General features: G+C 37.8%; 1 protein-coding gene across 1 annotated transcript in view; it reads right to left on the bottom strand.

The window, feature by feature from the left end:
- Window positions 1–1,742, bottom strand: part of LOC109216436 (GDT1-like protein 1, chloroplastic) — an 8,537-nt gene extending 6,795 nt beyond the window's left edge. Inside the window, exon 1 of the mRNA XM_019380585.1 lies at window positions 1,544–1,742. Within this exon, the coding sequence (XP_019236130.1) occupies window positions 1,544–1,665 (122 nt within the window). The 5' untranslated portion in view covers window positions 1,666–1,742. The remainder of the gene's footprint in view (window positions 1–1,543) is intronic.
- Between the last annotated feature and the right edge of the window lie 15,941 nt (window positions 1,743–17,683).

Raw genomic sequence — 17,683 nt, 5'->3', positions numbered from 1 at the left:
CCCCCCCCCCCCCCCCTTTCAAATTCTGATCATTTACTAATCTCAATTTTTTAAAATAATACTTAATTATAGGTTTTAGTGGCCAGAATTTTAAAAAAAAAAAAGAAAGAAGAAGAAGCAAAATTAAGGTTACATCAAGTTTAAGGAATTATAAAGATGTGTTTACTTTATCAAAGGATTTTTCCATTTCTCAACAGTCACATCAACTTCACAACCACAAATTTTTACTATAAAATACTTAAAACATTTTAAAGGAAAAAGTAACACATATTTCTTCTAAAATCAGGGCCCCTCCAAATTGGGGCCTAAGGCATATGCCTTAGTTGCCAAACCTTTAGAGCCGGCTCTGTGTAGAATAGTTTGGCTCTCGGGGCTGTGGTATTCTTAGGTTTTAATTATTATCCTCAAAATTAATGTTCACTTTGCAATATTTTTTAAGCATTGTTGGCCTATTGTATACATATTGTTTTTCAAAAGATATTATTTACATATGTAAATTTAATTAAATTTGCCGGTGAAGCAGAATCATATGACACAACCATTTGGATGTAAGTGTTTTTGCCACTGGTTACGGAGGACAGATAGAGGTGTATCCAGAATTTAAATTTAAAGATATTTAGCATCTAACTTATTATAGTGCTAAAATTATGGGTTCAAACATAATATTTATTGAGATTTTAGTAGGTTTTTATGTACAAATCTATATTCCGCATCCAAGAACTACGAGATCATCCCTTTCATTCTAGGGTGACGGAGGGATCGTACCATACGAGCCGTTTTTTTTTACCCGAAATTGAAAGTTATGGGTTCAATTGAACCCGTAGCTGAAAGGCTACATCCGCACCTGCAGGCAGAGCAGGCATGTGTAGAATCTAGCCCACTAGTAATATTGTCCGCTTTGAGCCTAGGCCCGCACGTCTTTAAAACGCGTTAGTAGAGTCTAAGGCTTGTCTACTTATATACCCAATATCTCTCCCGTGTTTTGTCGATGTTAGATTCGCCTAGGTTTGCCCCACTGCCGTTCAAGGTTGCACGCGGAGTGACTTTGATACCATATGTAACAGCCCAACCCAAAGCGGACAATATCACTAGTGGGTTGGGCTGTTACAGCATGTAAGCTGGGCCGGACACACCATTGTTTAGACGAGGCAGTTTGCACGAATAAAGACAGGGTATTATCACTTTTTAGCCTGCGCCGGAAACAATTTACATCCGGTAGCCGAAAAAAGTGTATCAAATTTGTATAGTTTTTGTATCTAACTTACAAAATGTATATATATACAAAAATTATACATTTTTCGGCTATTATTTTAAGAGTGGCTATACAGTGTCATTTTTCCAATCAAGGCAGAGAAAAGGATTAACAAAAATGCTACTAGTCTGTCCACAGTTAAAGTTGTGCGGACAACCTTCTAAATGCTGACCATAAACAAGAAAACAACAACCCCAGATAATCAACAAAAGAAACTATAAGCTGAGACTGTAACAATTCATGCTCCATTTGCAACAAATTAAATGAATAAAAGGATTAAATCAAATTTACCTGGGAATGGCAATTAGAGGGGAGTTAGCAGAGGAGAAATTAGGGAAAGCAAAAGAAAGTGGGAAAGTAGCAGAAGACCTAAGCAAAAAGCTGCTCTCAGAAGAGAGCGCTAGGCTTTGCATTCTTGAAAAATTCCACCAAAAGAGAAAGAGAGTGATTTTTGAGGGTATTGATTGAGAAAGAATAAATGGGAGTGGACAGAACACAACACTAAAAGATAAGCTAATCAAAAAGGCGCGCCACTTGGACCGTTACATGTTTCTTCGTTATTATCCATTCCCCGCCTAGATTTTACTTTACTCTGCTTACCTCCACGTAATTATCCTTCACTTCAACTTTTATACTATGTAAACACAATCAGGTAATTAAGGGTGTGTTTCGTACGAAGGAAAATATTTTTTAATTTTTTAATGTTTGGTTGGCTTAAATATTTTGGAAAATATTTTCCTTATCAACTCATTTTTCTTCAATTGGAGGAAAATATTTTCCTTATCAAGAGAAGGGAAAACATTTTCCAAAACTCCTTCTCAATATTCCCCACCTCACCAACCACCACCCCACCCCCGGACAAAAAATCCTTTTTTTTTTTTGCAATTTCATATTCTATTTTTCGTTTCTGCACCACCCACCCCACTCTCCCCTACCCTTACCCCAGCCACCCCACTCCCTCGGACCTAAAAAACTTTTTTACTTTTTTTTTTGTAATTTCTAAATTTATGTCTTTTTCCATTTTTCTCGTCCCTCCCCCCCCCCCCCTCCGAAAAAAAATATTTTTTAAATATATTTTTTAGTTTTAGTTTTTTTTTTATCGGTTTTAAAGGTTCAAAATTTTACAAGTACCAAAGTTATGAGTTCAGAGGTTTATGTGTTTGGAAGTATACGTGTTTAGAAATTAAAGTTTACGGGTTTGAAATTCCGCGGTTTCGAAAGTTTAGCGGTTTGAAAGTTTATGAAATTTGTGGATTCGGAAGGTTGTTGGTTTGAAAGTTTATGGCTTCATGTTTATTATATCTAAATTATTTATGAATACTCTTGAGAAGCCATTTTCCTTAATTTGCGTACCAAACACCGGAAAATGAATAAGATTACTACTTATTTTCCAAGAAAATATTTTCTTGGAATTATTTTTCACGAAAAATATTTTCCGCTATACCAAACACACCCTAAATGTCATTATATGTAATCTTATGTACAAAAGATTAAATTACACGTAAATAGCATAAAAATATTTTTACTTTCATTTCACATATTTTATAAGCTGCAGTTTGAGGTTATTAAAAAAAAGAACTTGGCGTCAGTTGTACCATAAGGCTGGGATTCTATCATCAAATAATTTTGTTTCAGTTTGCATTTGGTTATCCATTTTGTTATTGTCCAGATTAAATTATATTTTCCTTTCTTGCAAAAAAAAAAAAAAAAATGCTCCCTCTGTTTTAAGAAAATTGATACTATCTCCTTATTTGTCTGTTCAAAAAAGATTGATACTTTTCAATATTTTCTTAGGGGTCGTTTGGTTGGAAAGGAGTTATCCCATAATTAATTATTTCGGGATTAGTTATTCCACTTTTCCATGGGGATAAAAAATACAACAATCTCGGGATAACTAATCCCGGGATTAATTATACCGCAGTTTTCTACCAACCAAACATGGGATAAATTCTTCTTAAATTTAGTTTCCGGATGAATTATTCCTTATCCCTCGTACGAAACGAGCCCTTAATAGAAAGCATTTATAGCTAAACAAATGTTATGGCAAGTTTCAGATCACAAGTTTCAAAAGTTTTATAGCCACACAAATATTATGTCTTAAAAGTCTTCCCTTCTTTGTTAAATGTTTTTGACAAGTCAAATTAAGAGGGTGTTTGGCTAAGCTTATAAGCAGGTCAAACTAGCTTATAAGCACTTTTCGGCTTATCTACGCGTTTGGTAAAGTTAAAAGTGCTTATAAGCCAAGTGCTTATAAGTCAAAAATAAGCCAAAAACCATAAGCTGGTCACCCCCAGCTTATGAATTTTTAGCTTATAAGCATTTTAAGTTTGACCAAGATTTTTACTATTTTATCCTTAAAATATTCCTTTTTAGAACAAAACTCCTACACCGATACTCACTGCCTCAAGTATTCATCCTAAACCCCCTCCCCTCCCCCCACCTCTTCAAGTCTACAATTTTCATTGACTATTTAAAATAAGCAAATTCTCTATTCCTTTGCATATCTATATCTATGTGATTGTGTATTAATCTTTGAACTGTATGTAATAAATGAGGACATATCAAATTTTTGGTGTATTGCTTTTTAAGTGTTGTGGTGATAAGACAATATTTTTTCTCTTCAAATAATTTGTCCTATTTAGGTTTATTTTTTACTGAGAAACTTTTATCAATTTATTAATTATGAACTTATGATTATATGCTTATCATAAAATAAATTATATTTATCATAAAAATTATCTTATCTAAGCACAATTATATATAAAATAAAATTATAAATAAAATATGAGGGAGGTAATTCACTGTTGGATTTTGCTAGAGCTTTTGATTTGGTTATAACTAACTCGAGTTTTCCAAAGAGGGAAGAGCACTTGATCACTTCCGAAATTCAATGGGCAAGACTCAGATTGATTATCTTCTCTGCAGGAAATACGATAAAGGTCTGTGCACTGACTGCAAGGCCATCCCAAGTAAGCACCTCACGACTCAACATAGGCTCCTAGTTATGGACCTGGAGATCAAGAGGAGTAGGAGGAAGAGGGCGGGGTGCAGGCAACCTAAGATCAAGTGGGGTAACTTGATCAAGGACAAATCTCAGGAGTTGGGGGAGAAGTTGTTGGCTGTGAGGGCCTGGATGAGTATGGGGGACGCGTCTAGTATGTGGTTCACGACTGCGGATTGTATTAGGGTAGCGGCTAGAGAGGTCTTAGGGGTCACGACTGCGGATTGCATTAGGATTGCATTAGGGTAGCTGCTAGAGAGATTCCTTCCTGAGCCGAGGGTCTATCGGAAATAGCCTCTCTACCTGCATTAGGTAGGGGTAACGTCTGCGTACAGACTACCCTCCCCAGACCCCTCCTGTTGGGATCAAACTGGGTTTTTTGTTGTTGTTGTTGTTGTTGTTGTTGTTGTTGTCGTCGTTGTATTCGAATCGATTCGGAATCTAAAATTTTGAAGAAATTACGCCCTTATAAGTGTAAACGGTTCTAAGGTTATTTAAGTCATTTTAACAGAAAAAGTGCTTATCAACACCTTTTTATCAAATACTGCAACAACTTATTATCAATTTCAGCACTTGTACCAAAATACGTAATTGCTTATTTATTAAATCAGTTTCAGCACTTAAAAGTGCTTATCAACACCTAATGCTTATCAGCTACTTCAAATAAATTAATCCAAATGGGCTCTAAGACAATCTTTTTTAAACGGAGGGAGTAGAAACTAAATTCATTCACAAAATAAATTTACTAAGAAGATAATTTTTTTCAGTTGTATGATATTAAAATTTGTTTCGGTTTTCTTTTGCTGATATGGCCTGTGGTTAGATGCCTCTAATTTTTTTTAAAAAAAACAAAGGTGGCTAGTGGATTAATTTAAATTGCAACTGAAACAAATACATTTGGTGAAACTGTTGAAATACATAGTTGTACACCATGTAGTTATATTAGTACTCTTCTAGAAGAGTAATTAGTTAGTAAAGTAGTTAGATGGTTAGTATAGTAAATGTCGGTTATGCGGATATATATATATATATATATATATATATATATATATATATATATATATATATATATATATATATATATATATATATATATATATTCATTAGAGGTTAGAAGCAGTAAAACAGAAAATTCCCAAATCTCTCTCTCTCTAACTAACTGCTCTTCTTCTTCTTAGCTCCCATTTCTTACCTTCCTTATAGACGAGCTTCAACAGCATCCATGGCTGTCAATACGTTCAATTTAACATGGTATCAAAGCCACGGCTCACAATGATCGATATCGACAACGGCATAGAAGCTCAGATCTGATTTCTCCTCTTCTCAGATTCAATTTTCCCTAATTTTTCAGTTAACCCTCGTCTCTAATAAATTCCATACCAAATCCTTCTCTAATACCAAAAATGGCAGTTGATACACCTCAAAACGTAGCTAGAACCTCACATGCAAACTCTCAACAACTTGATTGTAACGATCCACCTTATGTGCATCCGTCAGATACGCCCGGTGTGGCTCTAGTGCCACAATTGCTGATTGGAACAGAGAGCTACTCGGAGTGGAGTAGATTGATGAAGATGTCTTTGCTCGTGAAGAATTAAATCAGATTTATTGATGGATCATGTGCTAGAGAGACCTACGCAACAGATAGCTTTCGATTGCATCAATGGGAGAGATGCAATGCCATTGTCCAGTCGTGGATAATGAGTTCTGTGGCATAGGAGCTGAGAAAAGGAATAGTGTATTCATCACATGCACAAAAGGTATGGGAAGCCTTCAAGTATCGTTTTGATAAAGTAAATGCAACAAAATGAACACCGAAATAAGTAGTCTAACGCAGGGTATATCCAATGTATCGATATATTACTCAAAATTGAATGATTTGTGGGCTGAGTTTGAGTCAATTATACCCTATCCTGGTTGTGATTGTGCGAGGTCTAGGCTATCTGTTGAGTTTTTACGCCAATAGAAACTAATGAAGTTCTTGATGGGACTGAATGATACATATGCACCTCAAAGGAGTCATATTTTAATGATGAACCCCACTCCTACACTCGATCAAGCATATTCTATGCTCATACAGGAAGAGAGTCAGAGAATGAGTGGGACTTTGATGTCACAAAGTGGTATTTTGGGGAGTGGACCTATAGAAGGCACCAGTAGTGCATTAGCTGTAGCAAATGCAACTAACATCATGCCTAAGCGTAACAATAACCTTTACTGTGACTACTGCCACATGAAGGGACATAAGAGAGAGAATTGCTACAAACTAGTTGGATATCCATCCAATTCTAGATTTGACAACAGAAGAAGAAGTGATTTTGAAAACTAGAATCAGATGCCTACAGCTCATAATGTGAGTATGAATGATAAAGGGGAAATACATTTTGAGAATCTGCAGAAAATGGCTACACCAACTGTGCCAGTGTTCACTGCTGAACAATACCAACAGATTCTGAAGCTGCTGAGCAAGGAACATGAACCAAATGAAACCTAACTATGTGCAATTACCAAATGGAAACAATACTAAAATCACTCACACTGGTTCCTGTTCTATTCTTCCTACACAAACTATACAAAATGTGCTATATGTGCCTGATTTAAAGTACAACCTTCTCTCCATTTCTAAATACACAAGAGAACTACAATGTTCAGTTAATTTCTATCCCGATTTCTACCCGTTTCAGGATCTTTTTAGTGGCATGGTGAAGGGGATTGGTAGACTCAGGGGTGTCCTATACATCCTCAATTCATTCACACATGTTGCTACTCCTTCCACTGTTATCCCTTCAAATCATATAGCTTCTTCAGTCCGACATAATTCTGAGGACTTATGGCATCAAAGGCTTGGTCATACTCCAGTTGCTATGTTACAAAAAATACCCTCAATAAAGGATCTTGTGTCCAAATAAACACCTCATACTTGTTCCATATGTCTATTAGCTAAGCAAGTCAGACTACCATTTTCTACTAGTGTAACTAGATCAAATTCTCCATTTAGTCTAGTACATATGGATGTTTGGGGTCCATAAGTTTCTACTTACAATGGCTTTAAATACTTCCTTACTCTTGTTGATGATTACTCCAGGATGACCTGGACATTTCTCTTGAGACTGAAAAGTGATGTCTATGTTGTGTTACTTGATTTCCTTCAATTAGTACACAATCAATTCTCTGCCTCTGTTAAAGTCTTTAGATCTGATAATGGACATGAATTTTTCAATTCTTTATGTTTTGATCTGTTTAAGTCTAAAGGCATAGTCCATCAAAGCAGTTGTATTCACACCCCACAGCAAAATGGGGTGGTAGAAAGAAAACACAGACACATACTTGAAATAGGAAGAGCATTAAGATTCCAAGCCCACATACCATTAAGATTTTGGGGAGATTGTATTCTGACAACAACATACATCATAAATAGACTGCCCAATCAAACCTTAAAGGGTCATTCACCCTATGAATTGTTTCATGGCCAGTCACCCAAGCTTGACCATATGAGAACCCTTGGATGCCTTTGCTATGCTACAAAACCTAATTTTAGTGACAAATTTACTCCTAAATCCATTCCCGCAATCTTTATGGGATATTCATCTACACAAAAGGGCTATAGACTATATGATATTGAAGCTAGCAAGTTTTTCATCTGGAGAGATGTCACATTTCATGAACACATCTTCCCTTTCAAATTTCCTAAAAGCAAATTTCTTGTAGCCCTAGATTTAAGTTGTTCACCATTCATAGATTTCCCTGATCCAGATTTACCTGCACATTCACCCTTCCAACATGACCTCACACCTCCATCTGATCTTTCTTATCAACCTATTATACCTCCTTCACCCGATCAATCTGCTGATTTTCCTGCATCACAACTAGTTCCTACCGATACATCCATTTCTGTTCCCTCTCCCTTACCAATTCCTCCATCTAATGCTGCTCCACTCAGAAGATCAGGCAGAACTCATAAGCCCCCCATTTGGTTGACAAGCTATGTCCATCCATCCTTACCTTCTACCTCCAATTGTATCAATTATCTTATTTATCAATGTGTTTCCTATTCTCATTTGCACCCAAATTATCAATCCTTTCTTGCTTCTTTTTCTACTGACACTGAACCTTCCACTTTCACTCAAGCATCCAAGGATGATAGATGGGTTCAAGCCATGAAACTTGAGATTAAGGCATTAGAGGATAATCATACTTGGGAAGTTGTGGATCTACCTACTGGGAAAGTTCCAATCGGTTGCAAGTGGGTATATAAAATTAAATACAATGCTGATGGGTCAGTGGAGAGATTCAAGGCTAGATTACTTGCAAAGGGATACACACAGCAAGAAGGCCTAAACTTTCATGATACCTTTTCCCTTGTAGCCAAACTTACCACAGTTAGGGCTGTTGTAGCTACTGCTGCACTGAAGCATTGACCCATTTTCCAAATGGATGTTGTTGGCCCAAGAACAGGTGAAGTTTTGAAGAATGACAAATGAACTCAGTCATGGACCAGGTCCATCATGTGAAGAACAGTGATCATCAATCTACACATGTGAGATGCACGTGAAGGAGATAATTCTCATTGATCAAGCAGCAATATCTCTTGAATCTGATCGAAAAGGTTGCATATTGGATAAGGGGAGAAAGTCTCCTTATGTGAAGAGAACACAATCCGGATAAAAGATAGTGTTGGAGTTTGTGTTGTTCAAGGACTCAACTTCGATGGAAGATCAGCAATTGAGTCTCAATCAAACTCAAATTACTAACTCATTAAATAATAGTGATTGTTCTCTTTTACAGACATTGCACAAACGCAGAAGTTAAACTAAATTGAGAGCAAAAGAGCGAGGCAATTTTGCAAGCAATTTATGTGAGATTTGAGTGCGCATTCCTGAAGCTACTTGGACGAGATAGAAGAACCAATTCAATTATGTCTTTCTTTTATTCTAGTTCAATTGTAGTAGGTGATTTAAACTTGTACCTTTCAGCTTTTATAGAAGCAGTTGTATTGGGTACTTAGAGTGTTCAAGTTATATGCTAACTTGAAGTTGTCGCAACAGTTGAGGCTGTGTGCTACAACAGGATTAGAGTTAATCCTTAGGTTTACAAGAGTTTTGTAAATGCTGTTTTGGCTCAGTGATTTTAGTGGAAGTTTGGGAAAATCCTACTGAGTAGTAGGTCGTGGTTTTTTCACCTTTTGAGCCAGGTGTTTTCCACGTAAAAATCTCTGTGTTCTTTATTTTATGTACTTATTATTCCGCAAACATAGAGTTAGTATACCTAGAAGAACCAGGTTCTTCTAGAGCGCAAAATTGGGTACCACACAAATCACCCCCCCCTCTTGTGTGGTATTGACGTATAAAACATCAATTGGTATCACAGCAGGTTATCCTTGAAGAGGCTAACACCTTAGGAAAGATCAACATGAGTGCACCACCTGGGAACTGGGAAGGGCAATCTACTGCTAGGCCTCTACTTTTTAATGGACAATACTACTCTTGGTGGAAGAACAGGATGGGGGATCACATCATAGGAGAAGATTATGAACTCTGGGATATTGTCACTGATGGTCCCCTGGCTACCACAAAGAAGAATGCTGAAGGAGTAGATGTGCCAAAAACTAGAGCTGACTGCACTGCTGAGGATTTAAGAAAATGGGAGAAGAATGCCAAGGCCAAGAAATGGCTTGTGTGTGGACTAGGTCCAGATGAGTACAGTAGAATTCAAAGCTGTACTATTGCTAAGGAAATCTGGGACACTTTGCAAGTGGCTCATGAAGGAACATCTCAAGTGAAGAGGTCCAGAGGAACACTGCTGTATTCTCAATATGAAAATTTCGCCATGAAGGAAGGAGAAACCATCCAAGAGATGTACACAAGGTTCACCACACTGACAAATGAACTTAAGTCTCTTGGAAGGATTATCCTTGAAGAAGACAAAGTTGAGAAGATTTTAACAAGGATTCTGCCAGTCTCTTGGGAAAGCAAAATTATTGCTATCCAGGAATCAAAGAATATTGCTACTCTCAAGCTGGATGAACTAATTGGAAACCTTACTGCATATGAACTGAGAAGACAAACCATGAAAATGGATGAACCCAAGAAGGAGAGGAGTCTGGCTCTCAGAATTGCTGAAGGTTCAGACCTGGAGGATGATGAAATGGCTATGATCACAAGAGACTTCAAAAAGTACCTGATGAGAGGAAAGGGATCTTCAAGAGATACAACCTTCAACAAACCAAGGGCTCCTGAGAAACAGACCAATGAGGGTTGCTACAAGTGTGGTAAGACTGATCACATGATCAAGAATTATCCTCAATGGGAAATTGAGTGGAAAAAGGAAAGGGCTGAACGAAGGAACAGGAAGAAGGAACAAGTACAACCAAAAAGGAACAAAGGTTCAACAAAGGCTATGGTTGCTGCCTGGGGAGAAACATCAGATGAGGACTCAGAAGATGAAGCTGGAGATGAACAAGCGCTTATGGCCATTGGAGAATCAGATGATGAACAAGAGGTAAGTATTCTTCATCTCAAGGACAAGATTAAATTCCTGTCTAAAGAAAGGTTGTCTGAGCTACTGCTAGACTTCATTGATGAGTCTAAGATAATCAATAATGAGAAGGAAGAACTGTCTAGGGAATGTGTGATCCTAAAATCCAAGTGCAAAAATCTAGAGTCTAGGGCTAATGAGAGTGAAAGTAAAAATGCTAAGTTGAAGAACCAGGTTCTTGTACTTGACATTAATGTCCTAGAACTTAGGTCTGAGAATTTAAAACTGAAATTAGGAACATGAAAGAAGAAAGCTGATCACATACATCTCACCCTAGAAGAAAACTTAGGAAAAATGAAGGATGAGCTGTACAGAAAGGATGAGCAGATAAGAATACTAAAAGAAGATCTAGGGAAGGTAAAACATGAACTAGACAGAACTTGCAAATGGAACAAGGCTTCTGATGCACTCTCTTGGTTACAAGAACATCATAGTAGCAACAAAAGAGGACTTGGTTATGGGACTCAAGCACCTAAGTGGGATCCTAAAAGCAAGTACCTCACTCTTCCTGAGAACAAAATCTGCACACACTGTGGCAAGACTGGCCATTACAAAAATGAATGTAATGCAAAAGAAAAGGCCAGTCAAAAGAACAAAACTTTTGTTCAAGAAAAAAATAGGCTGCCTGGGTGGGCTAGAAGGAATCTGATTTATCCCTTTGCCTATAGAAAGGGACCCAAACTAGTTTGGGTTCCTAAGACTAACCCCTGATTTCTTTTTGCAGGTCCAAGTGAAGGGAAGTAGCCAAATATGGTACATGGATAGTGGCTGCTCAAAACATATGACTGGAAGCAAGAACCAGTTTCTTTCACTTGAGGACTTAAAGGGAGGTAATGTCTCCTTTGGAAATGGGAAGAAAGGTGAGATTATTGGGGTTGGAAAGGTAGGTAAGACAGACTNAAAAGTACAACTAAGGCGAGCCTGATTCAGACTTCATGTCTGAAATAATGAGGTAAACCTAACTCCATGAGATCACGATCCAAAGCCTTTCTCCCATTTGAGTGTGTCAAAGTTCCCTAAGAGCCTCAAAGGGACTCCGGGAAATGCTCACACCCAAATGTATTGTCATATTACGGGATGAGTGCAGTGTGGAAAGGCCAGCCCTCAAGTGTCCAAGTTTAGAGGGAACTCAAAGGGTCCCAAGGCAAGGTTCACAAGAGGGGGGCAGAACTTAAAGACTAAGAAGGTGTGCAAGTGCAGATTAGAATGCTAAAAGGGAAATGGAAGAGGGAATCAACTACAGATAAGCACACACAAGGGGATTCAGGGGAATAGGGGATTGTAAAGAGCCAGTCACTTAGGCAAAGGCAGACTTTAGGCATGCCCAGCAATGGGGAATGTTAGCACACCTATAAGCCTGCCAGAATACATACATACTGTTAGAGGCTAAGATCCCCAGGGGTTCAATTCACGGACAATAAGTTGCATATTGCCATGCCTCAAACCATAGCTTAAACACATAGGGGGCAGGGGTTTGGGATTCATAATAGAACAGGCAGAGAGAAATTAATAAGCTAGAATGAGTGTTGAACTATACATAAGCAGTAAACAGGGATACAAAAGCAGTAAATAAACACATTGTTGTGGTGCTGAAACTTAAATCAGGACATACCAGTTTCAAAAAAACAAATAGAGAGAAAGCAAGCAACAGGTCTTGTAATAGGCCACAATATAAGCAAACAAGAGAGAATACTTTTGAGTATAAGTGTAGGTTCAGAAAGACTATCAGTGATTGTGTGTGTATGTCAATGAAAGGGTCGTGCATTTATAGTGTGAAGAACAGGCAGAAACAAGGTAAGAAAACAATTAAGGAACTGAATATCAATTAAAAAAATCAATCAATACAAGACTTCCTTTAATTAAGGAATTCAGACTCAAAAGGTAAAACTATTTAAGGAAAGAAATTAAATAAACATCTTGAGCAAAGTAGGCAATTAGATACACAGGGGTTTTCATTAAGGGAAGAATTTTGAAATACACGGTTAAAACAAATAAGATAAGGATCCATCTGTATTCAGTAAATCAAGGGGTCAGAGGTTTGAAATTACTGGCTCATGAATAGGCTAAGGAAAGTTTTTGACTCAGATCGAGTAACAGGGGAAATCAGCAAACAAGGAAAGAAATCAATCAAACTTACACAAGGAAGTCTAAAATCAATCAAAATTGAAAGCCATTTTTAAAGGGAAGTTCAGCACGTATACAGAGTACACAAACATGCTAGGCAAAGAAAAAAGTCATGCTATTGCAAAATCAGTAGGTAGTCACATAGGTCAGTAATGTAGAAGAGATATTATCAAATAGCATGCAAAGGGTCCAGTATAAGGACCTTAGAAGAGTTTAGTAGAGAAACACACAAAGAACATAGTAGGAGGAAACTTATTAAGAACACAGTAAAAGAAGCACACAAAGAACATGGTAACAGAAACTTAACAAGAACACAGTAGAGAAACATATAAAGAACACAGTAGAGAAACATATAAAGAACTCAAAAGAAATATATAAAGAACACAATAGAGGAACATATAAAGAACACAGTAGAAAAACATCTAAATAACTCAAAAAGAAAAAAAACCTAAATTCCAAAAATATAAAGGTTTTGAAAGCATAACTTTTGAAAGAAGTACCAAGAGATCGTTTAAAAGTTTAGGGAAAACACGGATCTAGAAAGATCTAAAGAAAAATAGAAGAACCTCAAAAGCTAGGGTTTCAGGGGAACCCAAACGGTGAGAAAGGCTAGGATAGCTGTTGATCTAAGCAGGAGGGGTCGAAACCAGGCTCGAAACAGGCATGGCTTGCCGGAGAAAGGCCGGAGATGGCCATAAAAACTTGAACCAACAAGGTCTGGATGAATCTCTTCGTATTCAGAACATGAAACCTCAGCAAACAGGTGTGTAGGAACCCTAGAGAGCTGGTACGTGGTGAGACCACCATAGATTCAGGCCAGGAGGTGGCCGGAGAAGGTGAGTGAGACTCATCAGAGCTGAAGGGGAAGGGGAAGGTTCTAGAGAGAACCAAAGATAGAGAGATAGAGGAGAGGGTCGGTTGAGTGAGGAATGAGAGGGGTTTGGGGGGTCGTTTGGTTTAATTTGGAAAGAAAGAATCCAGACCGTTGATCAAAATTGATCAACGGCCAAGATTCAATCAGATTGGGTCGGGTAGATCTAGAATTGGGCTTGGGTCTGTTGGGCTGGTTTAATTGGGTTGGGGTATTGGGTTTAATTAGGCTAAATTAGGCGACAAAATCTGGCTATAAGTTAAATAGCCCCTTTTTTCCCATTTAACTTATAAAAATAGTAAATAAATTTCTGAAAACTAATTAAAAGTACTAAAATGATTTATAGTGTATAATTATCAATTTAAAAGTATAAAATCCCATTTTATAAACATGAGACGAATTTAAACCTAAAAATGGCTAATATTGCAATTATGCAATTTTGTCCTTAAAATACTAAAATAAATTTGTAAAAATACGTAAAAAATATCTTAGCTATACTTTAGTATAAACATGAGAATCCAATAAATGAACTACCAAAAATGATAATTTTGGGGACAATTATTGGTTTTTTCTAGACAGAATAGGGCAGTAAATTGATTTAAAAATCTTGGAAATATTAAGGAAAAATAATGAAACCTTGGGATATGCTTGCATATATAGATTATTTTGAAGGTATTTTGCATATTTAAAATACAGGGAAAAGTTGGGTATCAACATGGCTCATGAAGGAACACCTCAAGTGAAGAAGTCCAGAGGAACACTGTTGTATTCTCAATATGAGAATTTCACCATCAAGGATGGAGAAACCATCCAAGAGATGTATACAAGGTTCACCACACTGAAAAATGAACTTAAGTCTCTTGGAAGGATTATCCTTGAAGAACACAAAGTTGAGAAGATTTTAACAAGGGTTCTGCCAGTCTCTTGGGAAAGCAAAATCACTGCTATTCAGGAATCAAAGAATATTGCTACCCTCAAGCTGGATGAACTAATTGGAAACCTTACTGCCTATGAACTGAGAAGGCAAACCATGAAAATGGATGCACCCAAGAAGGAAAGAAGTCTGGCTCTTTGAATTGCTGAAGGCTCAGATCTGGAGGATGAGGAAATGGCTATGATCACAAGAGATTTCAAGAGGTACTCAAGTGACGATGAACACTGAAACCTAACAGCCGAGGAGACGATCACCGGTACCCATGAAGAGTATATTACCAATCCTGTAACCGCCATTAGTTTGTAAGGGGTTCATTCCTATTCAATTTGCATCTCGAATTCAATGTATTCATATCGGATAGAAAGATTCAATCTTCTTCTCTGTCTGGGAGTCGTTTGGAAATTTCCCGAAAAGCTAATCATAGGTTCTTCTCTCCATCGGAACAATAGGGCCGTTATGCCCATTACTAAACTTGTTGAAGAGATGAAATATAACCAAGGTATATCTTTTTGATCAGAGGTTGAATCGATCATCAGAAGAAGAATTAGGCCAAAAATTAGGATACATTCTGGGAAAATCAAACATCCATCGAAGAGAAGCAAATGAAAGGCTTTCATAAGGAGACAAGGGCGAGGCACCGAACATGTTCTACCCTCAACCTCCATCCATCATTAGTAATCTCAATTCGCTTTTCCTATTCACTAGTACACTGCGCGCTACAACTAGCAGCCCCTTTACTAGGTTGGGAAAAGGCTAGCGCGCAACGGCTGATGAAAAGCCAGAAACTTTTTAGGAGTGCCATTTAAACTAGAACTATATAGCTTTATATAGAGGCCGCAGGGAACTCCCCCTGGACCGCCATAAAATCAAGGGCTATCAGAGTCCAGGAAATGCACGGCAGGGAACTTCTCTAGGCACCTCCCTAAGCAACTAATCTAACTTCCACTGCTTATCTATAGTCTTCCACGTCCATAGGATTCCATGGCTTAGCCATAGGAAAGAACAAGTTATGCATATGAAAGTACTCTTTAGGGAAAGGAAGCAAACTCTTGCTCGACGTAAGGTATTCCAGTTAGTAAGAGGGATCTTGAACTAAGAAATAGACCCTAGAAGCTAAAAAAGGCTATCCTGAGCAATTGCAATAATCGGGTTCATTGATATTCCTTGTATAGTAGATGCTATCACACATATAATCATACTCAATTCGATGGAATTGTTTGATCGGCGCCCTTGGGGATTTCTATTTGATTGTATCGAAAGGCCCAATGAATTGGGATTTCCCTATTGGTCCAGGTCATTTCGGGGCAAGCTGATCATTTATGATGAAGAGGATGACCTGATGAGAGGAAAGGGTTCTTCAAGAGGTACTACCTTCAACAAACCAAGGGCTCCTGAGAAACAGACCAATGAAGGTTGCTACAAATGTGGCAAGACTGATCACATGATCAAAAATTGTCCTCAATGGGAAATTCAGTGGAAGAAGGAAAGGGCTGAACGAAGGAACAGGTTCAACCAAAAAGGAACAAAGGATCAACAAAGGCTATGGTTGCTGCCTGGGGAGAAACATCAGATGAGGACTCAGAAGATGAAGCTGGAGATGAACAAGCACTTATGGCCATCGGAGAATCAGATGATGAACAAGAGGTAAGTATTCTTCATCTCAAAGACAAGATTAAATTCCTGTCTAAAGAAAGGTTGTCTGAGCTACTGCTAGACTTCATTGATGAGTCTGAGATAATTAACAATGAGAAGGAAGAACTGTCTAGGGAATGTGTGATCCTAAAAGCCAAGTGCAAAAATCTAGAGTCTAGGGCTAATGAGAGTGAAAGTAAAAATGCTAAGTTGAAGAACCAGGTTCTTGAACTTGACACTAATGTCCTAGAACTTAGGTCTGAGAACTTAAAACTGAAATTAGGAACAAGAAAGAAGAAAGCTGATCACATACATCTCACCCTAGAAGAAAACTTAGGAAAAATGAAGGATGAGCTGTACAGAAAGGATGAGCAGATAAGAATACTAAAAGAAGATCTAGGGAAGGTAAAACATGAACTAGACAGAACTTGCAAATGGAACAAGGCTTCTGATGCACTCTCCTGGCTACAAGAACATCACAGTAGCAACAAAAGAGGACTTGGTTATGGGACTCAAGCACCTAAGTGGGATCCTAAAAACAAGTACCTCACTCTTCCTGAGAACAAAATCTGCACACACTGTGGCAAGACTGGCCATTACAAAAATGAATGTAATGTAAAAGAAAAGGCCAGTCAAAAGAACAAAACTTTTGTTCAAGAAAAAAATAGGCTGCCTGGGTGGGCTAGAAGGAATTTGATTTATCCTTTTTGCCTATAGAAAGGGACCCAAACTAGTTTGGGTTCCTAAGACTAACCCCTGATTTCTTTTTGCAGGTCCAAGTGAAGGGAAGTAGCCAAATATGGTACATGGATGGTGGCTGCTCAAAACATATGACTGGGAGCAAGAACCAGTTTCTTTCACTTGAGGACTTAAAGGGAGGTAATGTCTCCTTTGGAAATGGGAAGAAAGGTGAGATTATTGGGGTTGGAAAGGTAGGTAAGACAGACTCTCACTCCATTGAGAATGTCTACTTGATAGATGGATTGAAATATAGCCTGATCAGTGTGTCACAACTGTGTGACAGTAACCTTATAGCATTCACCTCTACTAAATGCTTTGTGATTAATCTTACCACTGACAAGATTATTTTGCAGGGAAAGAGAGTTAACAATATTTACATTGTAGATTTGTCCACTCTCTCAGAAAATGGACTAACTTGTCTAAGTGTGCTGGATAATGATCCCCTCCTGTGGCACAAAAGACTTGGTCATGCTAGTCTGAATCAGCTGAACAAATTAGTCTCCAAAGACTTGGTGATAGGGTTACCTAACATCAAGTCCAAGGAAGACAAAGTTTGTGAGGCCTGTGCAAGGGGGAAGCAGGTAAGATCATCTT

This window comes from Nicotiana attenuata, unplaced genomic scaffold (genome assembly GCF_001879085.1).
Source record: "Nicotiana attenuata strain UT unplaced genomic scaffold, NIATTr2, whole genome shotgun sequence".
NCBI classification, from domain to species: domain Eukaryota; kingdom Viridiplantae; phylum Streptophyta; class Magnoliopsida; order Solanales; family Solanaceae; genus Nicotiana; species Nicotiana attenuata.
This window is presented reverse-complemented; position numbering and strand designations above follow the sequence as displayed.